The 25931-nt window shown below is 40.1% G+C and overlaps 2 protein-coding genes and 1 pseudogene across 42 annotated transcripts in view; all 3 read left to right on the forward strand.

Annotated features, from left to right (window-relative positions):
- LOC126946324 (cytochrome c oxidase subunit 7B, mitochondrial) overlaps positions 1-734 on the forward strand; it is a 1159743-nt gene extending 1159009 nt beyond the window's left edge. For all 40 annotated transcript variants that reach the window (XM_050776486.1, XM_050776466.1, XM_050776467.1 and 37 more), the window contains exon 4: positions 533-734. In XM_050776486.1, the coding sequence (XP_050632443.1) occupies positions 533-610 (78 nt within the window). In that variant the 3' untranslated portion in view covers positions 611-734. The remainder of the gene's footprint in view (positions 1-532) is intronic.
- LOC126946307 (S-phase kinase-associated protein 1-like) overlaps positions 1-25931 on the forward strand; it is a 682386-nt pseudogene that overhangs the window by 57445 nt on the left and 599010 nt on the right. The window lies entirely within an intron of this gene.
- Positions 6580-25931, forward strand: part of ATP7A (ATPase copper transporting alpha) — a 144276-nt gene continuing 124924 nt past the window's right edge. Inside the window, exon 1 of the mRNA XM_050776291.1 lies at positions 6580-6747. The gene's annotated coding sequence lies outside the window, so the exon portion shown is untranslated. The remainder of the gene's footprint in view (positions 6748-25931) is intronic.

A 25931-nucleotide genomic window follows, 5' to 3' on the forward strand; every position in this document is an offset into this window, starting at 1 on the left:
TCTCAAAAAAAAAAAAAGTATCCTTAATTAGAAGGATAAACAGATGTTGAACAAATGTTTGATCAGAGGAGCTGTTGGAGGTGAAATATTCCTTAGTGATACAGAGAATACAAAACACTCTTTAGCAGTTACTAGGTAGTCGTGGTTGAGGGAATCAGTGTTTTGAGTGGGTAGTATAGAAATGTGAAGTATAAATTTGAGTTAAATACAATTTAAAAATTCATTTCCTCAGTGATACTAGTCACATTCCAGGTGACCAGTAACCACATGTAGCTAGTGACTACTGTTTGGGACAGTGAAGATCTAGAACATTTCCTTCAGCTCAAGAAGTTCTATTGAACAATAGCACTGCACTAGAAAATTAGGACAGCAATCAGGTTTGGCCTATATGGAGGGTATTAGATCTACCCAGGTGAGTTTCTGTGTATTTTTAACCTATAGAGCAGAATATCTGTCATTTTCAAGAAATAGTCTCTAAGGGAGAGTATACTCTGTTTTAAGCATGTAACTGACAGCATTTTAATTCTTACAGGTAGCAACACAAATCGGAATAGAATGGAACCTGTCCCCTGTTGGCAGAGTTACCCCAAAGGAGTGGAGAAATCAGTAATCATCCCAGCTGGTGTAATAATGAATTGTTTAAAAAACAGCTCATAATTGATGCCAAATTATAGCACTGTGTACCCATTAAGATATGGCATTACTGAAGAAATAAAGTACATTTGAAACCTTCATTGTAGGTTTTGTTTCTTTGTAAATGAAACCAAGCTTGATCACTTTAGCCTTTATGTTAAAGTCAAATGCTGCGCAACTGCTTAAATAGGTTTTTGTTTTTTGAGACGAAGTCACACTCTGTCCCCCAGGCTGGAGTGCAGTGGCGCCATCTCGGCTCACTGCGACCTCTGCCTCCCGGGTTCAAGCGATTCTCCTGTCTCAGCCTCCTGAGTGGCTGAGATTACAGGCACGCACCACCAGGCCCAGCTTATTTTTGTATTTTTAGTAGAGATGGGGTTTCACCATGTTGGTCAGGCTGGTCTCGAACTCCTGACCTCGTGATCCACCTACCTCGGTCTCCCAAAGTGCTGGGATTACAGACTTGAGCCACAGCGCCTGGCAATTTTTGTATTTTTAGTAGAGACAAGGTTTTGCCATATTGGTCAGGCTGGTTTCGAACTCCTGACCTCAGGTGATCCGCCTGCCTCAGCCTCCCAAAGTGCTAGGATTACAGGTGTGAGCCACGGTACCCAGCCCTTAAATGGCTTTTATGAGGTAATGTAAAAGGAAAATTTGCCTTTGACCTGGAAGTCAACTTTATAGTAAGCTGAAATTATGTTTATAAATAACTGATCACAGAACTATTGTAGATCACCTTTGAGCCAAAAATTTGGCCTGGATTTTGGTTATGCCTACTACTATGTGACTCTCATTTGTATTTATACTTGGAATTGGCATTATTAACTCCTTTTCACTCCTGCCTAGAAAACTTAGAAGTGCCACCAGACCCAAGGGAGGAGTGGTCCTATAAAAGAAACTCCTAGCCTGTCTGAAGACTAGCTACTAGCTCCTTGGCTGTTTTGCATATTCAATTTTTTTTTTTTTTTTGGAGATGGAGTCTTGCTCTGTCGCCAGGTTGGAGTGCAGTGGCATGATCTCGGCTCACTGCAACCTCTGCCTCCTGGGTTCAAGTGATTCTCCTACCTCAGCCTCCCGAGTAGCTGGGATTACAGGCATGCCGCCACCATGCCCAGCTAATTTTTGTATTTTTAGTAGAAACGGGGTTTCACCGTGTTGGCCAGAATGATCTCGATCTCTTGACCTCGTGATCCGCCTGCCTCGGCTTCCCTAAGTGCTCGGGCATATTCATCTTGATTATAGCTCTTGGTTTTTCATCATATTTATTATTAGGAATGTTTATGATATTAAAGAAAATCTTCGGGCTGGGCGCGGTGGCTCAAGCCTGTAATCCCAGCACTTTGGGAGGCCGAGACGGGCGGATCACGAGGTCAGGAGATCGAGACCATCCTGGCTAACACTGTGAAACCCCGTCTCTGCTAAAAAAATACGAAAAACTAGCCGGGCGTGGTGGCGGGCGTCTATAGTCCCAGCTACTTGGGAGGCTAAGGCAGGAGAATGGCATGAACCCAGGAGGCGGAGCTTGCAGTGAGCTGAGATCCGGCCACTGCACTCCAGCCTGGGCGACAGAGCGAGACTCTGTCTCAAAAAAAAAAAAAAAAAAAAAAAAAAAGAATCTTGTCAAATGCAAATGCAATCTGTTCCCCGTTATCTACTATCAGTCACCTGTTGACTTGCTATAATTATTAACAATGTTTGGATTTGTGGATTATTATTTTAGTACATAACATTGGATTTTATGTATGTTACCTGAAGAAAAACAGTATCTGCAGCACATATTTCTTTGTTTTTCTTTTTTGAAATGGAGTCCCACTCTGTTGCCCAGGCTTGAGTGCACTGGCACGATCTCGACTCACTGCAACCTTTGCCTCCCGGATTCAAGCAATTCTCCTGCCTCAGCCTCCCTAGTAGCTGGGATTACAGGCGCCTGCCACCGTGCCTGGCTAATTGTTTGTGTTTTTAGTAGAGATGAGGTTTCACCATGTTGGCCAGGATGGTCTTGAACTCCTGACCTCAGGCAATCCGCTCACCTCAGCCTCCCAAAGTGCTAGGCTTACAGGTGTGAGCCACCGTGCCCAGCTTATATATCATTACTTTCTTGGCTAAGAGCTGTAATCGGTGGTGTTTTTTTTGTTTGTTTGTTTGTTTGTTTTGTAGTAGTTTTCTTGATAGTGATCAAGTCAGCAGAAAGTAGAATTTCAGTCAAGTAACCTGTCTATATTAGCTAAATTATTTTTTGCTTATTACTTAGAGTGCTGGAAGTATGCTGTCATGGGATATGTCCTAGTTTCTCATCAAATGGGCCAAAGTCAGTGATTTTATTTGAAGAGGAAAAATTGAAAGTCATTATAAATTAAGTTGCGAGTTTAGTAAACATATTGTATCACTATTTGATAAATTTGAATGCTTTATGGTATTTCATATTTAGAATGTTCAAAATAGTACTGAAGTATTCAGATACATATAACCCTGAGAGATATTGAAGTAAAATAAACATGCATTTAAGGAAGTGTCAACCTTCAATTATATACCTTTTTGTCACTGAATTAACACTATTTCTTAAGACGTGGAGGCAGTTTCAGTATGGTTTGTACTAAGCTAAGTGATAGTTGTCATCTATATGACAATTTAGAATGTTTTCTGTGTCCATTTGCGACCAAAATTATATGTTGCTTTGTGTGATAAAACCTGGGGGTGGTAGTATCTTTGAACACACTTTTTGAACTTAGTTTTGTAGTTATCTTGTCCTGAGGAGTAATTCTAAAACTATTATGGCCACTACTAGAAATGAAGCAGTGTGTGTGTGTGTGTGTGTGTGTCATCACAATATATACTGACCTTGGAGTTTTCCTAGCGCTCTCAGAGCCAAGAAAATATCCTTTCACACAAATTTTCTCAATGTACCTGTAACATCACTTTGAGTTTTAGTTACACCTAGAGTTGGAAAGTCATCAAATTAGTCTTCTGTCCTCAAGTATCTGTATGTCTGAAGAATTTAGGTAAGTTACTTACCTTTAAAGCATTGCCAATCCTTTATTTGGATGGCTATGAAATATTTTAACATGAGTGTGAATGTCATAAATCCCATTCTTTTTTTTTGAGACAGAGTCTTGCTCTGTCGCCCAGGCTGGAGTGCAGTGGTGTGATCTTGGCTCACTGCAACCTCCGTCTCCTGGGTTCAAGGGTCTCCTGGGTTCAAGGAATTCTCCTGCCTCAGCCTCCCAAGTAGCTGGGATTACAGGCGCCCACCACCACACCTGGTTAATTTTTGTGTTTTTAGTAGAGACAGGGTTTTGTCATGTTGACCAGCTGGTCTCAAACTCCTGACCTCAGGCGATCCACCTGCCTCAGCCTCCCAAAGTGCTGGGATTACAGTCATGAGCCACGGCGCCCAATCTCATAAATCCCATTCTTAATTTCACTCTAGGACAGAATTATTTTAGCACCTGTGTTCTGTTATTTTAGATTCATTTAACTTACCTAGAAATAGGTACTGTGGTAGTTGTAGAGGTACAGATGTTGAGTTCCCATCCTGGCTTAACATCATTGGGGTTATTAATACACTTCATAAGCATTTTAGGGATACCTGCTATCTGATACCCCAGCAAACCTGATTATTTCTTGAAGACATTCCCTTCTATGCTTGTGCATTGGTAAGGAGGATTAGGGATGATGCATTTAAAGACAGAGTTTTAGTCTGGGCCTGGTGGCTCATATCTGTAATCCCAGCACTTTGGGTGGCTGAGGTGGGAGGATCATTTGAGGCTAGGTGTTCGAGACCAGCCTGGGCAATGAAGGGAGACTCCCATCTCCACACACACGAAAACAAAAATTAGCCAGGTGTGGTAGTGTGTGCCCATAGTTCCAACTACTTGGGAGGCTGAGGTGCAAGGATCGCTTTAGCCCCAGAGTTTAAGGTTACAAGGACCTATGATCACACTTCTGCACTCCAGCCTGGGTGACAGCAAGACTCTCAAAACCAAACAAACAACAACAACGAAATATATACATAGCTCTCTAGGTTTTTACGTTAGAGTGCCTAAGAATGTACATGGTTGGCAGAGGATCTTGCAGCTCATAGTGATAAACTTTAATATTTACATAAAAATACTAGATAGCTAGTAGATTCAATATTCTGCTTCTGATAAAGCTATATTTTTGGTTTTGCCTTTTAGTGAATTTCTTTTGGATGCTTAACACAATGTTAATATAGTTACAAACCAACTTGCTAATATTTGGAAACCCACTTAAAAGCTATCTTAATTTCCTATGATGTGATTTTTAAGATTTTAAATTTGGGGCTGAGTTTGTATCGTAATTAAGGCTGCACACATTGATAACTACAAAATAATGCCTGGGAAGATGAGTCCTGAGGCTAATTTTATATTTATGTGGATGAGTGTAGAGGGGGAGAATAGCCGGGCGCGGTGGCTCACGCCTGTAATCCCAGCACTTTGGGAGGCCGAGGCGGGCGGATCACTGGGTCAGGAGATCGAGACCATCCTGGCTAACATGGTGAAACCCTGTCTCTACTAAAAATACAAAAAATTAGCCGGGCGTGGCGGTGGGCGCCTGTAGTCCCAGCTACTCGGGAGGCTGAGGCAGGAGAATGGTGTGAACCTGGGAGGCGGAGCTTGCAGTGAGCAGAGATTGTGCCATTGCATTCCAGCCTGGGCGACAGAGTGAGACTCCGTCTCAAGGAAAAAAAAAGAAAAAGAAAAAAAGAGGGGGAGAATAATTCTGAAATACTTAATCACAGACCTAAAATGTAGATCTATGGGTAATTTTAAATGTTGCCTGTCAAGGCTTAATAGGGACTTGACAACAGGTAGGATGGAAATTATTTCAACACTTAAATATGCTTACTTTGTGCCGGATGCTGTTCTAAGTCTTTTACAAATATTTACTTGATATTTGTATTTTGTGTACTATTTTGATTTCTGCAACATTATTAGACTTCATACTCTTCTGTGGGAACTGGGTTCAAATGGTTCCAGATGAAAATACAAATAGCCCTGTGATTAGTTTTGTTCTACATCTTATGACAGATACTTCATGAAAGGAAATATGAAAAGGCCACATCTTGCTTTGAAATAAGTGAGATGGAGCCTCTCCCTCTTTTTACTGTTAATGTTCATAGTTTCAAAAATCCTAGAATTTTGCTGCTTTTTAAAATGTCAAGTTGGAAAACAAATAAAATAATACCCTTTTCTCAAATGTTTTCTGTACCATTTATTGCATTGTTTACATTTTATGCATCTCATCTCTTTATGAACTCATGGTAATAGAGACTAACATTTTTGCATCACTGGAATCTTCTAGGTGTTTAAAATGAGGGACGAGTGAATGAATAAATGGGAGAGTGGTTCAGAGCTTGGAATGGCACTATGAAGATGGTTAAGTGACGTCCTACCCCCTCAACACACATATAAAAATTATGAATTTATAAACGTTTTCCTCTTGGTGTCATTTTTCAATGGAGGAAAGAGGGCAAATTCATAGTTCTGGTATTTACATCTGGAATTAGGCTACACAGTCTACAGGAAGCAAGTTAACACAGTCTAACAGATGCACGTGAATTTCATGCTGGGCAAAGATGAACTATGTGGAAGATGACTTATAAGGAACTTTTATGTTACATCTTGGCCTGAGGTTAGGAAACTAAAGATGACAAAGGCACTGTTTTAGTATGGGTTTTCTGGTTTTGTTTTTGTCGTGGGGGCGGGGTGGGGTAGCGGACTTGTACCCTAACAAAGACCCACCCGAGGCTGCGTGTCTGCCCGGGGGCAGCAGGGGGCGGGAGAAGCTTGGCTCTAGACCACGCGTTCCTTGTCACGTGACCTGTCGCTCTCTTTCCCGTGGCGGCCCAGCTTCCGGCAGGGGCATCACCCGGAAGTGGGGGTAGTCAAGGGAGGGAGGGATAAAGGCGTCTGGCCGCGGCGGCTGGGGGTGGGAAAAGAGAAGCAGAGGGAGGAGTTGCTGCTGCCGCCGCCGCAGCCACGGCTACTGTGACTTCTCCGATTGTGTGAGCTTTGTTGGAGCCTGCGTACGTGGATTTATCGCTGCCACGGTCTGCGTAGCTCCAGAGGTTTAACCATAGGATAGAGAAACCAGGTAAGTCCTACACTGGCTTCCCATCGTCCTTTCTCCTGCAGGGAGTCTTGTGTGCTGTCAGTTTGTACTACGAGTGTGGCGAGAAGGTCATGTTAGTCTGGGGCAGTCTCGAAAGTCTCACTTATTCACAATTCAGATATTACTACACTTATGTTTTACCTCCCCTAACAGGGGATAGAGGAGGGGAAATTAAATCCTGACCTGTGTCACTTTCTTGTACCCTCTTGGAGAGAGTGTCTTGATCATCTATGGCCTACGTTACCCAATTAATTGAGGGTACAAGAAAGTTTGTGTTTGGCATTGGAAGTCACATGGACTGGGGTCTTTGCTTAGTGACACCTCTTTATACTTTGGAAGCTAAGGTTACTAAAATGACCATAATTGATGAAATAATAATTGAAAAATAGATATTTGGCTTCTTGTCTTGCTCTGGGAGCGTAAGGTATATACTGAGAGAACACTCTTGTTTCCACTTAGTTTTGTTCATTGTGCCCCCTTTCCAGTAAAGTTACTCTCCATTGTCCACCCCTGTGGCATCTTATCTTTGACACTTTTCTTCGTTGTAGACGTTGAGATTATCTGAAGCACAAACTCTTACTGGTTCACAATTCAGCGTTTTTCCAGGATCTGATCTTTATTTTAATCCGAGACTCTTCATCTACAATAGTATGGCTTTGTACTGAGAATATGTGTAGAACATTGAATTAGATGATACTGAGGTTATTAATTTTTTTTTTTTGGCCGGGGCGGGGGCGGGGGAGGGGGCGATGCACGAGAAATAAGACAGAGTTCCTGGCCTCAAAAGCGTTTACATCCAATAGGCCGAGCGCAGTGGCCCACAGGCCTGTAATACCAACACTTTGGGAGGGTGGATCACTTGAGGTCAGGAGTTCGAGACCAGCCTGGCCATCATGGCGAAACCCTGTCTCTACTAAAAATACAAAAATTAGCTGGGCGTGGTGGCGGGCGCCTGTAATCCCAGCTACTCGGGAGACTGAGGCAGGAGGATCGCTTGAACCTGGAAGGCGGATGTTGCGGTGAGCCGAGATCTCTCCACTGCACTCCAGCCTGGGCTACCAGAGCGAAACTCTGTCTCCAAAAAAGAAGGAAAAAAAAAAAAAAGAGTTTACATACAATTGAGTCCTAATTGAGTCAGTTGAAATCAGCTATGAAGACAACGGTTTCTAGCAGCCCCACTGACTGAATTACTACGATGCTTATTGCATCCTTTTTAATGGTTATTTTTGAACTGGCATTTTATTATATTTAACATTTTCTTGTGTCTAAGGTCATGACATGAGAGAGTTTTTTTGTACTTGAGGGTCTCAATGTAGTAGGAAAGATATACGATTACCTAAACATTTAAAAAATCTCACGAACATTCTATAGTAGAAACAGGAAGTGTTATGAGAGTGCAGGGAAGGGAGCATGTGAACTGGGCTTTGAAAAATAGATAGGATTTGGCTTTGCAGGAATGGAGGAAAAGGAAGACATCTATCTGGACTGATAGATAGAAGAAATAATGTGAGCAAAGCCGTGGGGGTCTGGAAAGTTGCCCGACATCCAGTAACACACTGTATGTCAATGTCCCTACTTCTAACAGCCACATCTTCCAAGATGTCACTGATTAAAATTAGAAAAAAATATAGAATACAAAACTAGTCAGCTCACAGACATATCCAACTGCCCTTCAGCCAACAAAAAAAGCTTATATAGAGAAAAAAATACACGGACATGACAAAAACAATGTTAATGTATGAGGCTTAATTCTGATGTAAACTCAAATCTAAAAGAGAAAAATGTAAAACTTGCTAGCTATACTTTAATTCTGATTGAGTGTTGTGCCTTAAATATAATTTGGAATCATTTTTTAAATTGTTGGGAATGAATAACATTTTCTGAAGTGAGCAGCTGTTCCAGGTTTTCCCCAAGGAGTCTGTGCTTTTCCTTTTTTCCTCTAAATTGATTTCTCTCTATTGGTCTTCTTAACTTGATAGGAACATTTCTTTTCGATCATAGCCTTAGAAAGATCTTGATTCCTGCCCTCAAGATAAGGTTAAACACTAATCCCTCCGAAGGATAGGTTAACATCTCTGTTCTCTAAAGCAGAAGATTGATTTTCTTTGAAAAATGCATGCAGAAGCAGTAAAATTTGCTTACAAAACAACAGAGAGAGAGAAAAAAGAGTGCAAAAATAACCCCAGCTAACACTCTACAACCTTCACTTCTGTGAGGGTGCTAAAGGAAATACATTTTAAAAAAATAAATTCCTGTTATAACTCCTTTTATCTATATATATTTAAAAGCTCTTGGCAAACTTTATTAATCAAGACTTTGGACATCTTGATGAGTGAAAATAATCTTCATTTGCCAGTTGGGAAAGTAAATTGCAAGGAGAGATTTTTGTGTGAACTCATACAAGCACTAGCATAGATGAGAATAGTATTTGGGAGTTTTGTCTCAAAATTCCTTCTATTCATCTTTGTTAAAGGGCAGTTCAGGTTTTACAGTGTTTTGTTTTTTAGACAACAATATTTCTTAGGATATAACTCAACATGGGGCCGGGGCAAGAGTGTTGGGGGACTGGGGGACAGACGAGTGATAGGCAATGGCTAGGCAGAGTATTTTAGTTCAGTCTACCATCCCAGCAATCATGTTTTTCCCTCTTAAATCTCAGTCTTCAGGTCGATTTAATGTGACATTACTTGCTTAACTTGCTGAGATAGTTTGGCAAGAAAAATATCAAAATTCCTTTAGAATGTGTTTCATTAAAGTAAAAGGGTCCTGTGTTTCTGGTTTCCTAAAATGTTCTTACTTTTTGCAGCACTGTTTGCAAATTGAAGTGATTTCCTAATCTTTGTGTTCCCAAATGTATAAGATATTGGTAGACTACATCAGTTTTCACAGATACCTCTTTCCTTGAAGGAAGTGAGGGTAAAATACCCCATTTTGAGCCAGTTATGTGTACTTTGTACCATATTTTTTGTCCGCATTTAGAATTATACAGCTATGTCACAAGGATGAAAAAAGAGTTTTGCTTATTTTTACTATTAAACTCTAGTGTAAAAGTCCAGTTTTTCAGACCTATGATCAGGAGTGCATTTTTAACAATTTACCAGTTGAAATAAATGGGTTATTTCACATTGTAGGGATATTGTTTTAGATTGACCATTAACCTTATTTTATTTTATTTTTATTTTAAAAGATGTTATTGTTATTATTTATCTATGTATTTATTTATTTTTAGAGACAGGGCCTCGCTCTGTGGCCCAGGCTAGGGTGCAGTGGTACAATCATATCTCACTGCAGCCTTAATCTCCCGGGCTCAAATGATCCTCTGGCTTCTCAAGTAGCTGGAACCACAGGTGCATGCCACCATGCCTAGCTACTTAATTAATTAATTATTATTATTATTTTTAAGAGATGGGGTCTTGCTCTGTCACCTAGGCTAGAGTACAGTGGCGCCCTTATAGCTCACTGCAGCCTCGATCTCCCAGGCTCAAGCAATCCTCCTACCTTAGCCTCCTGAGTAGCTGGGACTACAGGTGTGTGCCACCACTCCCAGCTAATTTTTAAATTTTGTGTAGAGACAGCATCATGCTGTGTTGTCCAGGCTGGTCTCAAACTCCTGGCCTCAAGCAATCCTCCTGCCTCAGCCTCCCAAAGTGTTGAGATTACAGGTGTGAGCCACAGAGCTTAGTTGAGATTACAGGTGTGAGCCAGACCCTTAGTTGATTTTGTTTGTAAAAAGGTAAGGTGTTTTCTCCATCTGACTTCAGACCAGCCCGAGAACAGAGCAGAACCTCCTACAGACACCCATTGCCCTGCTGCTGTACACTTCAACAGCTTGCACAAGGGAACTCACTTGGAGAAATTGTGTAGTTTTAAAATGTATTTTGTATAAAATAACTTGCTCTGCTATAAACCACCATTAAAAACCAGTGTTTTGATTTGGCACTTAAATATTTTTGGAGTGAAAATTATCACTAAAGTAACATATGACTCCAACAAAAAATATGGTTTTATTATGTTAAAGAGTACTGTATTGATTTGCCAAAGTTTTGTAACTTAATAAAGATATTAACTTCCTTGGATTTGTAGTTTGTGATTTAGTATGCTGTACTGTGAGCGGGTTATGTTAACTGAAAAAATAAAGTCATTACCTGGAAAAAAAAGTTAATGTGTTTTGTTTTGTGCCATTGTAATTGCTGCTGATCCTGCATGTGCAATTGATGTCTCAATAAAAGCAGATAGGGAGGGAAGAATATCTGAATTACTTCCCTTCCGTACTCCCACTTGAGAGTTTGCAGAGCGCTCACTGTATACTTCTTGGAATTATGGAGAAAATGGTTTCTGCTTTGTTGAGTGTGCTACCTGAAGTGTGCTACCTGCCACTCAGGAGAGTAAAGCATTAAAAGAACTTCTATTAAGACCTGAGAAACTGTCAACAGAGATATAAGAACAGAGAGAAAAAAGTTAAAAGTGGGAAGCCCTCTAAAGAAAATTATCAGAACTATTCAGGATAAACTTGTAGCTGACCTACAGTGTCATGAGGATACTTAAGAGTTGATCCTTGAGCTAACAAAAACTTAAGGAGAGCTTAGTTGTTAAAGAATTCCAAGTGTAATATCCTTTGTTGTGGTAGGCATAAAAGAAGATATCTAACTTTTTTGATGATGATAAAATTGTTTGCTCTAAGACTTCTTATTAATTATAAATTTATTAAGTTAATATATTTTAATTATTAATATAAATTATTAAATATATGTATTAATTATTAATAGATTGTATTATTAAAACAATATTATATTATTTGCATACAGCCAGTTTCTTTTTTCTGTTTTTTGAGACAGGGTCTTGCTCTGTTTCCCAGCCTGGAGTTCTACAGTGGCATGATCTCAGCTCACTGCAACCTCTGCCTCCTGGGCTCAGGTGATCCTCCTACGTTAGCTCTTGAGTAGCTGGGACTATGGCACGGGCCACCATGCTCTGCTAATTTTTTTTTTTTATATTTTTAGTAGAGACTGTGTTTCACCATGTTACTTAGGCTGGTCTTGAATTCCTGAACTCAAGCAATCTGCCTGCCTCACCCTCCCAAAGTACTGGGATTACAGGAGTGAGCCACTGCTCCCAGCCTACTTTCTTTAAAAAACTTTACACCATTGGCCTGAAGGAAAAGCCAGCTTCATTTTTGACCAATAAATGCTTTCTTCTATTTTGCTGTTAATTCTAAATGTTACTTTTTACTTCAGATTTTATCCACAATATCTTGTTATTAATTTCTAATCACACCTGTAAGTGCATTTTTATGTTCTTAGTAATCAGATTGGTGTCATATATCTTCACGTATTGTTCATCTAAAGCAAAGTGTTTATTTTGCACATCTGTTTCTGCCTAGGTGATAATAGGATTAATTTTGATCACAAAAATCTTTAAAACCTTCAGATAGTTTTAAAGCCTTAAGTTCTTTGAGTGATGATGGGAAAAAGGAGATATATATATATATGTATATATGTATATATGTATGTATATTTAAGACAGAGTCTCGCTCTGTTGCCCAAGCTGGGGTGCAATGGCACGATCTCGGCTCACTGCAACCTCCGCCTCCCGGGTTCAAGTGATTCTCCCTGCCTCAGCCTCCTGAGTAGCTGGGATTACAGGCACCCGCCACCACACCCAGCTAATTTTTGTGTTTTTAGTAGAGATGGGGTTTTGCCATGTTGGCCAGGCTGGTCTCGAATTCCTGACCTTAGGTGATCTGCCCACCTCTGCCTCCTAAAGTGCTGGGATTACAGGTATGAACCACCATGCCTGGCTGAAGGATAATTTATTTAGTACAGTACATTATTTGACCTTGAGTGCCAAGGTATGATTAGAATTGCTTAAGAGTTTGTCTACTGTGTTTATTGCAAAAATAACCCACAGATTCCTCTTTCTTTAGGGCAAGTAATAAGTCATGGGATCTTGACTCTTACTATTTTTTTTGGATGCAAATAAGTGAAGGTGACCAGAATTGTTCCTCTGTCTGGTGTGGAAAATAGATCTGGTACTTTATTGTTTGCATTTTGCTAAGAGTACACATACTCTTTCATAGGGCCAAATTTTATTCCCAGACCTAGCAGGTGGTTAAACTGGGATTTAAATCCAGTCAGTTTTGGCTTCAGAACCTGTGCTCTTACCTAACATAAAGGAACTGTGTTTTTAAAAGTACATAGACATTTGAGCAAAGTAGGTATATTCGAATTAAGTTCCTTGTTTGTCTTAAAATGGGAAATACTCATTTGTCGTTTAATGTGCGAATGAGCAAATTGATTTTGTGATTAAATGATTAAGATATTGGTAGCTCATAATTTCCTTGGTAATTTAAAACTAATCTCAAAAGTAGGGAACCATAATTTTGTTTTTAGCTAATTATGTTATTTAAAGATATGCTGGGCCAGGCACTGTGGCTCATGCCTGTAATCCCAGTACTTTGAGAGGCCGAGGTGGGTGGATCACTTGAAGTCAGCAGTTCAAGACAAGCCTGGGCAACATGGTGAAACCCCATCTCTCCTACAAATACAAAAATTAACCAGACGTAGTGGTGTGTACCTGTAATCCTAGCTACTCGGGAAGCTGAGGCAGAAGGATGGGTAAAGCCCAGGAGGCGGAGGTTGTAAGGTTGTAGTGAGCCAAGATTGCACCATTGCACTCTAGCCTGGGTGATGGGGAGTAAAACCATGTCTTAAAAAAAAAAAATACTAAAACACCTAATGTTTATTTTTGTTTATTTCTTTATTTTCGAGATGGAGTCTGGCTCTGTCACCTAGGCTGGAGTGCAATGGTGCCATCTCGGCTCACTGCAACCTCTGCCTCCTGGGTTCTAGCGATTCTCTTGTCTCAGCCTCCCAAGTATCGGGGACTACATGTGTACACCACCATGCCTGGTTAGTTTTTGTACTTTTGGTAGAGAAGGGGTTTTGCCATGTTGGTCAGGCTGGTATCAAACTCCTGACTGACCTCAAGTGATCCACCCGCCTCGGCCTCCCAAAGTGCTGGGATTACAGGCTTGAGCTACCGCTCCCGGCCCTGCCACCATGCCCAGCCTAATACTTAATTTCTAAGTTACACCATAGAAAATTGGCTTGCGCGGTGGCTCATGCTTGTAATCCCAGCACTTTGGGAGGCCTAGGTGGGTAGATTGCTTGAACTCAGGAGTTCTAGACCAACCTGGGCAACAAGGTGAAACCCCATCTCTACAAAAATTGCAAAAAATAGCCAGGCGTGGTGACGTGCGCCTGTAGTCCCGGCTACTGGGGAGGCTAAAGTAGGGGGATTGCTTGAGCCTGGGAGGTTGAGGCTGCAGTGAGCTGAGATCATGCCACTGCACTCCAGCCTGGGCGACAGAGTGAGACCCTGTCTCAAAAAAAAAAAAAAAAAAGAGAGAGAGAGAAAGAAAATGGAAAACTCAGATTGAGAGGGTCCCCCGGTAGCCTATAGTACACCTACATATGCTAACATGGCATCTTAAAGCTCATTATGACAGCTGGCAGATCAAATCACTGTGATGTGCTCATCCTGTTTCCCTATCAAGGAAACTCATAACAATCTACTTCTGTAATTAGTGAGCCACAGACTCTAGGCCATCGAGATTTTCCACATTCCCTAATTGTCAAATGCTGAACCATACTTGTACTGAATAAGTTGTGATACAGTGTAAGCAAGGGAAAAGGCCTTATGTATGTCTCACCTACTCTGCAAATAGCTGCATTCTTACAGAGTTGTATGTAAATTGAAGTTTTACAAAGCATGTCAGCACTTCGATTAGTACATTTTTATTGTGTGCTTATTGCATATTCAGTGTTTACTGTGAGCTATACAAATAAGTATAAGGCATATGTTCCAGTGTCTAGCAAGAGAAAGAAGTTTAATACCAAGCAGAGAGAAATTAGGTACTACTAAACTATGAAACTGATTCCAGGGTATTCGGAATTTAAAAAGAAAGTAGCTAGGAGTATTTGACATGATTTTTCATGAACAAGGTGGGACTTCATTTCTTACTCAACAGTGATTTATTGAGTATCCACCATGTTCAATGGTGGTATGATAGTGAACATAGCACATATGGTCCTGCTTTTGTGGAGTTTACAGTCTAGTGAAGTAATAGAACTTAAATATGTGCAAGAAAACATTCTAGGTGAGGGGACCAGTTCTAAACAAAGTCATAGAAATAAATGATAAGAGCATGGACTGCATGGCAGTCAGTGAAGGGACTTGCCTGATTGTAGTAGAGATTTTATGTTGGGGAGGAGCATTGCAAGTGACAGATGCAGACCATCTTTTGAATGCTTTGAAGAACTATTTAAGTCTGTCTAAAAGTCCTTTGGATACACTGTTCTGGAGAGAGTTTGGGGCTTTGGGGTCATACTGCCTTGGTTTGATCTCATCTCCACTCTAATTTGTTTAAGTTTAGAATTTTATAGTAAGTTTTCTCAGTGACCCAACTCTACAGGCAATAAAATGATATTTACAGAGTGGCTGGGGTCAGTAACCCTTGTATCAGTTAAGCAATGTACACATGAAGTGCCAGTAGGAAGTCCAAGGAAAGGTTGGGAGAAATAAAAGGAGGTTAGTCAAGGAAAGAGAAATACATTCTGTGATGGTTGGTAGAATGTCATCAGAAATGTCTTCAAGCAAAACAGTACATTTGCCTGTCTTTGTTTCTAGTTGCGTTTAACGGTACTGTGTTTTCCTTGTCTAAATATGAAGAAGAGAAACTAAACTGCAGCTATTTGACTTGGGCATCTGAGAGCTACCAATAGTTGGCTTAGGTTATGTTCTACATTTGAAGCATCTGGTCAATTTTAGATTGTCTTCTATACTTGAAGCATCTGGCCAGACCAGTTGTGTCCCAGTTTTGTATTTTACCTAAACTCAACTTGGTCAGAAGCTTATGTAGTAAGTATTGTTTGTAACCTGTGTTAGTACTCTCTTAACATGGCTTAAGGCGTGAATGGATTGCCAAATGAATACCTGTTATGACCTGTATTTTTTCTTGTTACCTTTAGATTTAATGTAAGTATAATAATGCTCCAAGAACATTTGACAGTATTGTTCAGGCACTGTTTTTTTTTTTTTTTTTTTTTTTTTTTTTTTTTTTTTTGAGAGAGGATCTGGCTTTATTGCCTAGGCTGGAGTGCAGTGGCACGATCACAGCTCACTGCAGCCTCAAACTCCTGGGCTCAAGCGATCCTCCTACTTCAGCATTCCAAGTAGATAGGACCACAGGCATGTGCCACCATGCCTGGCTAGTTTTTAATTTTTTTTTTTTTTTTTTTTTTTTGTAGAGACGTGATCTTACTTTGTTGCCCAGGCTGGTCTTGCACCCCTGGGTTCAAGTGATTCTCCTGTCTCAGCCTCCCCAAAGTGCTGGGAGTACACAGGCATGAGCCATCATGCATAGCTGCTTATTCAGGTGCCTTTAAGAAATTTTTTCCACCAGAAAAGTAGAAATGATCATACCAGACTACCTTTGTCTCCTCCCAATCTTTTATTATGGTGATATCTAACCTTGTTATAAGGAGGAGCTTCTTTTAATCTCAGAGTCATGAGATCAGGGCAGATACTGACAGTGTAGTTCCTGAGAAGTAGTTGCTGGCTGTGCTGTTCTTCCTTTCACACTGGAAATCTTAGCTGAGACATGTAGCAGAGAGAAGACATTATGGGGAACCAGCATAAAGCTTTATAGGAGATGAGGTGTCTAGATCTACCAGTAGATCCCGATTTGCAGGTTTGAGACTCCTACCTTATTTCATCCGTAGCTGTTGCATTATACAGATCTAGTGGGCAGCAGCCACAGTCTGTAAAAATTATGACATGGACTTACGCAATGTGGCAGCCCTGGAAGCTACCCAAACCACTTCTATTTCTAGTCCTGTATTCCCTTCAATACCTCCTACATCCAGCAGCCATGATAGTCCCAACACGTTTATCATTTGAGTATCTTTGCTTCCCACTTTAAGGCTCCCCTTTAATCCAACAGATAAAATTTACATCTTTGTCTAAGGATTTCAAGGAGTTGCATAAGTTTTCTTATTCTCTTTAAGTATACTCATCAAGAAAATAATACCTGCCTCGTCTAATTCATAGGGTGTTATCAGTATCAAGTGGAATAATGTATGCAAAAACACTTCATAAATTAAAGAATACTACACAAACATAATATTCTTTTTGAATGTATTATGTTGTGGAAAGAACACTGAATTTGAATCAGATGTCTGGCATCTCAGTTCTTTCTGCTGTTAATGAACTGTGACTTTGGACAAATTACTTTGTGCTTTGGGGACTTTGTTTCCTTACCTATAAAAGGAAACTAATAATGCCACTCTTATCTACCCAGAAACCTAAGAGCTACTTTTTCTTCACCTCCACATTCAGTCACCAAATTTGTTGTCTAGTTCTTAAAATTTCTTAAATTGGTCCTCTCCTCTCTATCTCCGTTCAGTTCCTAATCACTTCCCATTTGGGCAGTAGCCTGTTAAAAAAAAATTGTGGTAAAATATGCATAATATAATATTGACTTTCTTAACCCTTTTTTCTTTTTTTTTTTTTGAGATGAAGTCTCACTCTGTCGCCCAGGATGGAGTGCAATGGTGTGATCTCTGCTCACTGCAGCCTCCACCTCCCAGGCTGAAACAATTCTCCTGCCTCAGCCCCCTGAGTACCTGGGATTACAGGCACATGCCACCCCTGGCTAATTTTTGTATTTTTTTTTTTTTTTTTGAGATGGAGTCTTGCTCTGTCGCCCAGGCTAGAGTGCAGTGGCACCATCTTGGCTCACTGCAAGCTCCACCTCCCGAGTTCATGCCATTCTCCTGCCTTAGCCTCCCGAGTAGTTGGGACTACAGATGCCCGCCACCACGCCCAGTTATTTTTTTGTATTTTTAGTAGAGACGGCATTTCACCGTGTTAGCCAGGATGGTCTTCATCTCCTGACCTCGTGATCCGCCTGCCTCGGCCTCCCAAAGTGCTGGGATTACAGGCATGAGCCACTGCGCCTGGCCTAATTTATGTATTTTTAGCGGAGATGGGGTTCCACCATGTTGGCCAGGCTGGTTTCAAACTCCTGACCTCAAATGATCCACCCACCTTGGCCTCCCAAAGTGCTGGGATTACAGGCATGAGCCACTGTGCCTGGCCCTATTTTAACCATTTTTAAAGGTACAAGTCAGTGGCATTGAGTGCATTCTTAATGTTGTACAATCATCACTGTTATGCATTTCTAGATTTTTTTCATCATCCCAAACTGAAACTCTGTACCCATTAAATAATAGCTTCTCATTCTGCCTTCTCTCACCCCCTGATAACCTCATTCTCCTTTCTGTGTCTATGAATTTACCTATTCTAGGTACTTTTTGAAAAATAATTTCAATATTTATTTTTGATTCAGAGGGTACATGTGCAGGCTTATTACCTGGGTATATTGCATGATGCTGAGGTAGGGATACAATTGATACCGGCAACCAGGTACTGAGCAGAGTACACAATAGTTTTTCAACCCTTGCCCCACTCCCTCCCCACTGAGTAGTCCCCAGGATCTATTGCTGCCATCTTTATGTCTATGAGTACCCATTGTTTAGCTACCACTTATAAGGGAGAACTTATGGTATTTGGTTTTCTGTTCTGCGTTAGTTTGCTTAGGATAATGGCCTCCAGCTGATTCCACGTTGCTTCAAAGGACATGATTTTGTTCTTTTTTTAATGGCCATAGTATTTCATGGTGTATATGTACAACATTTTCTTTATCCAATCCATCATCGATGGGCACCTAGGTTGATTCTATGTCTTTGCTATTGTAAATAGTGCTGCAATAAACATACAAGTGCATGTCTCTTTTTGGTAGGACAATTTATTTTCTTTTGGATGTATACTCAGTAATGGGATTACTGGGTTGAACTGTAGTTCTGTTTTAAGTTCTTTGAGAAATCTCCAAACTGCTTTCCACCGTGGTTGAACTAATTTACATTCCCACCAACAGTATATAAGCATTTCTAGGTACTTTTAATAAATGGAATAATACAATATTTGCCCTTTTATGTCTGGCTTATTTTACCTAGCGTAATGTCTCAAAGTTTCATCCACGTTGTAGTATGGGTGAGAATTTCATTCCTTTTTATGGCTGAATAATATTCCATTGTTGGGTAATAATATTTTAACTGGTCCTCCTAACTCCAGGCTTCGCTCTATCAAATTTGTCCTTCATGATCTGACCTTACTTACCTTTACAATCTCCTTATTGTTAAAGTTCATGCCATATGCCTCAGCCATACCAACGGTAGTCCTTAAATATGCCATGCTGTTTGACAACTCTGTAACTTTATTCATGGCTCTTTTATCTGAAATTTATTTCCATTCTTCTGGAGAACTCCTACTCAATCTTCAAGACCCGGTTTACCTAACAATAGTGGATGGGTTAAATTATGATATGTTCATATAGTGGACTTCTAGTCAGCCTTTTAAAATTATGGCATATATATTAGTGGTTAAAAGCACAGACTCTGGACCAGGCTTACTGGGATCAAATTTCAAATCTGTCACTTACTAACTATGTGACCTTGGGAAAGTTCCTTACCCTCTCTGTATCTCAATTTTTTCATCTATAAAACAGGGATAGTAATTGTATCTATCCCATCAGGTTGCTGTAAACATTTAATTACTTAGAAGTATTAGCTAGGCCGGGCACAGTGCCTCATGCCTGTAATCCCAGCACTTTGGGAGCCCGAGGCGGATGGATCACTTGAGGTCAGGAGTTCGACACCAGCCTGGCCAACATGGTGAAACCCTGTCTCTACTAAAAAATATATAAAAATTAGCCAGGCTTGGTGGTGGGCACCTGTAATCCTAGCTACTTGGGAGACTGAGGCAGGAGAATCACTTGAATCCAGGAGGCGGAGGCTGTGGTGAGCTGAGATCACACTACTGCACTCTAGCCTGGGCAACAGAGCTAGATTCTGCTTCAAAAAAATAAAAATAAAAATATTAGCTATTATGTTTTCTTTTATTTATTTTTTAGTTTTTAAATTTTTTGTAGAGACGGGGTCTCGCTATGTTGCTCAGGCTGATCTTGAACTCCTGGCCTCAAGGAGTCCTCCTGCTTTGGCCTCTCAAAGTGCTGGGATTACAGGCGTGAGTCACTGTGCTCGGCCAAAAGTATTAGCTATTGTTATATATTAATATTTACTGTCATAGAAAAGTGTTTATTATATAGTGTTAAATGAAAAGAAACATGCTGTAAACCAGAATAGTATATCATTTTTGTTTAAAATGTGTGTGTTGTTGGGTGTGGTGGCTCATGCCTGTAATCCCAACACTTTGGGAGGACCAGGCAGGAGGGTTACTTGAGGCCGGGAGTTTGAGACCAGCTTGGGCTATATTGGGAGAACTAAGCTCTACAAAAAATACAAAATTAGCTGGGCATGTGGTACATGCCTTGAGTCCCAGCTACTCAGGAGGCTGAGGTGAGAGGATTGCTTGAGCCTAGGAGGTCAAGGCTGCAGTGAGCTATTACTATGCCATTGCACTCCAGCCTGGGCAACAGAGTGAGACACTGTCTCAAAAAAATGTGTGTTTATATGTATACACACATATAATATCCTCCTAGGCTTACATACATCCCCCACCACACACACACAACCCTCAACATGTTAGTCTTCGTTATTTCTCAGTGATAGACCAATTGGTTGTTTATTTTTTATATTTGCTCATCTATATTTTCTGTTTTTCTCCATTTGACATTTATTTCTTACATTGGAGAGAGTGAAAAAAGACACAATTAAAGCATCTATTCTGTGAAGGCTTCCCTGATTTCCCTTCCTTCATCCTTTAGGGCACCAGAATACCCTGCATTCCTGAACTCCTTAAAGCCTGTGTTATATTCATTTACCTTTTAATCCCCAACTGGGACTAGTGCAGAGCCTAAAAATTACATGCACTTAGCCATATTAGTAAGGTGAAAATGGAATTATGTGCAAGCACTTTACACATGTTATCTCATGTACATCACTCAGCAGTCCCATGAGTAAGAGTTATATGTATTTTTCAGATGAGGAAACTGAGCATCAGAAGAGACCAAACAATTTGCTGAAGGTATACAACAGTAAGCAACAGAATTTGGATTCAAATCCAAGTCTGTTTGATGCCAAAGGTGGTCTTTTCAATGTATATTGAATGACTGAATGATCTAATGAATGTATCTGCTGTCTCAGATGACATAATTTATGAAAGACTTATTGATAAACAAATATGCTATATGGATGTAAAGATATGTTGTTATTTTCTGCTGTATTTTCATCTGCACCCTAGATTCTGACAAGGCAAACCAGCTTTCCTTCTCCCCATGCACAATTTTTTCCCTCTATTAGTCTAAATTGGCAATTTTGGCTCTCCATTTGTCTTTTTATACTGCCCATGCTCTTTACACTCTTTAGGAACCTGACTCATAATTATGATATTAAGCTTTTCAGATTAATCTAGCCACGTCCATCAGATTTACTGTTGTGTGTGCATGTTGAGGAAACTCATTGGAAAGTATCTGGCCAGATATAATTTGTTTCAGTGATGCCAAAGTATGGTAATTCCTAGTTTAATGTGTTTACCTTTTTCTTTTTTCTTTTTTTTTTTTTTTTGAGACAGAGCCTATTTTCCTTTTTTTCATGTGCTGATATGTTCCACATTTAATTTCCTACATTCATACTCATACCGCTTTCAAAAGAAGGTGTTGTCAATGATAAAACATTAGACAGAAATAGTTTTTAGACATAGGATGTTAATTAATAAGTTCAGCCTATGGCTTATTTAGGTTTATGTTTTTGTGTGTATGTGTACATAGCCTTCATCATTTAAGTTTATGTTTTGTGTGTATGTGTGTGCAGCCTTCATCAAAAGAAAAAAGGGGGATAGTCAAGAGGCATTTTAATAATTTATTTCACAGCTACAACAGAATATACTAAACGAAAATTTAGAATTTGATTATAGCTTGACTCCCTAAAATTTTTTCAGAATTAAAAATTTGAATCCCCTTTAAAGCCAACTAACTGAAGGGAAGCATCTACTTTGTGAAAATTGCCTATCTAAAATGGGGGGGAATAACCCCCTTTTAAGTACAGCATGTTTTTTATTCTACCAGAACCAGGTTTCTAAATATTTCAACCTATTTTTATAATCTCAGTTTTTTGAGATGATAAAGTTCATTTTAGTGATTTCTAACTAAGAAAGCACAATCCACAGAACTGAAGAATGGATTCTGGAAAGGGAAACTTCCTGCAAATTATGATGAATTTATAGAAATAGTAAATATTTAAATTACATAAATAGTAAATATTATTGTTGGTAGTTATTTGTCTTGATTTCTGTTCAACAAGTGTGCATTTGAATTAGCACACAATTTATTTTATTCCTAGCAATTCAGTATATTTTTCATAGCCATCAATATTTGGGATTCTGCTTGCTTATAATTACAAATCACTTGAAACCTGCCAGTTGAAAACTCTCAAGGGTGTGAAATGATATGGGCCTTCTGTGAATTCATTCCCCTTTATCTGTATAAAATACCTGGCCAACCAGTTGTCTTTGACAATTTTAAAGTACTGTTTCCTTTCTTAAAAACTTCTTTCCAGAAGCTGGTCTCCCACACATTTCCAGTACATAATTTTTCATCCGTATCTGTCCTGACAGTGATTCAGCTTTGAATAGGAGAGAATGTAACCAGATTTTCACCCTTATTGGCCTAAGTCTTTATTTTTTGAGACAGAGTCTTGCTCTGTCACCTAAACTGGAGTGCAGTGGCATGATCTCGGCTCACTGCAACTTCCGCCTCCCGGGTTCAAGTGATTCTCCTGCCTCAGCCTCCCGAGTAGCTGGGACTACAGGCACGTGCCACCATGCCCAGCTGATTTTTGTATTTTGGGTGGAGACGGGGTTTCACCATGTTGGCCAGGCTGATCTCGAACTCCTGACCTCAGGTGATCCACCCGCCTCGGCCTCCCAAAGTGCTGGAATTACAGGCATGAGCCAACACGTCCAGCCAGCCTAAGTCTTTAAAACAGGACTTGAAAGAAATTGAAGGGTTGGATATGGGTGGGGATGTAGATCTAGACTATATTTCTGGAATGTTTGCTTCCTTCGTGCTGAAAATTGTTCTTTGGACCTTGGTATGAAAAGAGAAAATATATGAAAAACAAGAATGTTATGAAAAGTCTAAGTATTCTGAAAAATACATCAGTATACTACTTTGTAATCATACCATATAAATATTTCAGCTATAAAAATTATGACAAAATAAATTTTCTCCCAATATGTTAACTGCTTTAAAAAAAGTATTGGCAAGATTGATTATATTCTATTCTAAGAGGAAAGATAACTTTGCATAATCACCAAGATGGTTTACCAACATACACCACATATGCTGAGTATTACAGTCTTCACCAACATGAGTCAAATGCTAGCGTGAATAGGGTTGGTAGTATAAACCTACCTGGTACCTTTTTGGTTTTGCTGATTAAATGGTGCTAATGAAGCCAGGGTTATAGACTTCATCTCTGTGGGAGTCACTTGTCCTTTGAAGTCATTAGGTATGCCACTAACTCTACTCCACAGTTTTCCGAATGCAGTTTGTTCATTCAGAAAGGGAGGCTAGTACAGAGTAAAAATAGCTCAACAAAAAGCCATCATCAGTACCCATGCCCTTATCCTCCTGATGGGGGGAGGAGGGTCTGTAATGTCCAGGCTTTCAAACTCACATATACATTTTTATTATTAATCAATGGAGGCTGCACTTAGAAATTTATTTCTTTGGACTTCTGCAATATTCTGCTTATGAAGTGTTTCTGTGGTTCCCTCTTTGCCTTTATCTCCAGACTCTTTTGTCTCAAAACTTTACGGTCTCAGAGAACTAAGAAAAGACATGGCTCACTATATGCATTTGCAGAAAGTAATAAGGCTTTTGTTTTTTATCTCCATAAAGTGATCTCAACAAATTTCTCTAGAGTGACAAATCCACAGTTTCAGAATTGAAACTAAACAATTCTTTTGGGGTTTATTAGATTCCTCTATATTAAGTAGAGCAGTTTTAGGTGAGCCTCTGGGAATCTCATGAAACTGAGCTTCCAGTGTGGCTCATAGTCTTTTGTAATCTATACAAATCTATAGTATCTTTTATTGAGTATCATTAAAGAATGAGGTATTTTGCAGAAGTGAATTTCAAAATAACTGAAGTATACCCTTTACATTTTTGTCATTCAGAGATCTTAAAGGGGGATCTGATGCATGCATCCTACAAAGGTATCCTTGAAATATGTTAACTTTCCAAAATAAAAATACTTTTATTTCTGATTAGAACATTGATAAATGGTCAATGTAAAAACAAAATCCAGTCAATATTTATTTATTTATTTATTTGAGACAGAGTCTCATTCTGTTGCCCAGGCAGTGGGGGCAATCTCAGCCCACTGCAACCTCTGCCTCCCAGGTTCAAATGATTCTCCTGCCTCAGCCTCTTGAGTAGCTGGGCCTACAGGTGTCCACCACCACACCTGGTTAATTTTTGTGTTTTTAGTAGAGACGGGGTTTCACCATGTTGGCCAGGCTGGTCTCAATTTCCTGACCTCAAGTCATCCACCCGCCTCGGCCTCCCAAAATGCTGGGATTTTAGGCGTGAGCCACCGCGCCCAGCCCCAGTCAATATTTAGATATCTCTCCTTTCTGAGATTTATTTTTTCTTACAGCATTTATCACTACCTGACTTTTGCTTTTTTTTTTTTTTTTTTTTTTTTTGAGATAGAGTCTTGCTCTGTCACCCAGGCTGGAATGCAGTGGTGCAATCTCAGCTCACTACAACCTCCACCTCCCCGGTTCAAGTGATTTTCCTGCCTCAGCCCACCGAGTAGCTGGGATTACAGGTGCACACCACCATACCCGGCTAATTTTTGTGTTTTCAGTAGAGACAGGGTGTCACCATGTTGACCAGGCTGGTCTTGAACTCCTGACTTCAAGTGATCCTCCCGCCTCAGCCTCCCAAAGTTCTGGGATTACAGGCATGAGCCACTGTGCCTGGTTCACTACTTGATTTTATACATTCCTTTGTTTGCTTATCGTCCATCTCCCTCACGAGAATGTGAGCCCCATGAAAGAAGAGACAGTGCTCCTCTTCACTGCTGTATCACCAGCACGTAGCTTAGTACCTGAAACATAATGGGACTTCAATAAATATGTGCTGACTAAATGAAGAAAGTAGAAATCACTCTTAATTCCACCATCCAGGGATTAGCCACTGTTAAGATTCTGGTATAATTTCTTTCTTCTTTTTTGGGGGGGATTTCTTTTTTTTATTATTATTCTTTAAGTTCTAGGGTACATGTGCACAACATGCAGGTTTATTACATATGTATACTTGTGCCATGTTGGTGTGCTGCACCCATCAACTCGTCAGCACCCATCAACTCATCATTTACCTCAGGTATAACTCCCAATGCCATCCCTCCCCCCGCCCCCTCCCCATAATAGGCCCCGGTGTGTGATGTTCCCCTTCCCAAGTCCAAGTGATCTCATTGTTCAATTCCCACCTATGAGTGAGAACATGGGGTGTTTGGTTTTCTGTTCTTGCGATAGTGTGCTGAGAATGATGGTCTCCAGCTGCATCCATGTCCCTACAAAGGATACAAACTCATCCTTTTTTATGGCTGCATAGTATTCCATGGTGTATATGTGCCACATTTTCTTAATCCAGTCTGTCACTGATGGACATTTGGGTTGATTCCAAGTCTTTGCTATTGTGAATATTGCTGCAATAAACATACGTGTGCATGTGTCTTTATAGCAGCATGATTTATAATCCTTTAGGTATATCCCCAGTAATGGGTTGGCTGGGTCATATGGTATTTCTAGTTCTCAGTCCTTGAGGAATCGCCATACTGTTTTCCACAATGGTTGAACTAGTTTACAATCCATCTAGTTTACACCAGCAGTGTAAAGGTGTTCCTATTTCTCCACATCCTCTCCAGCACCTGTTGTTTCCTGACTTGGGCAAAGGATATGAACAGACATTTCTCAAAAGAAGACATTCATACAGCCAACAGACACATGAAAAAATGCTCGTCATCACTGGCCATCAGAGAAATGCAAATCAAAACAACAATGAGATACCATCTCAC

Source organism: Macaca thibetana, chromosome X (genome assembly GCF_024542745.1).
Source record: "Macaca thibetana thibetana isolate TM-01 chromosome X, ASM2454274v1, whole genome shotgun sequence".
NCBI classification, from domain to species: domain Eukaryota; kingdom Metazoa; phylum Chordata; class Mammalia; order Primates; family Cercopithecidae; genus Macaca; species Macaca thibetana.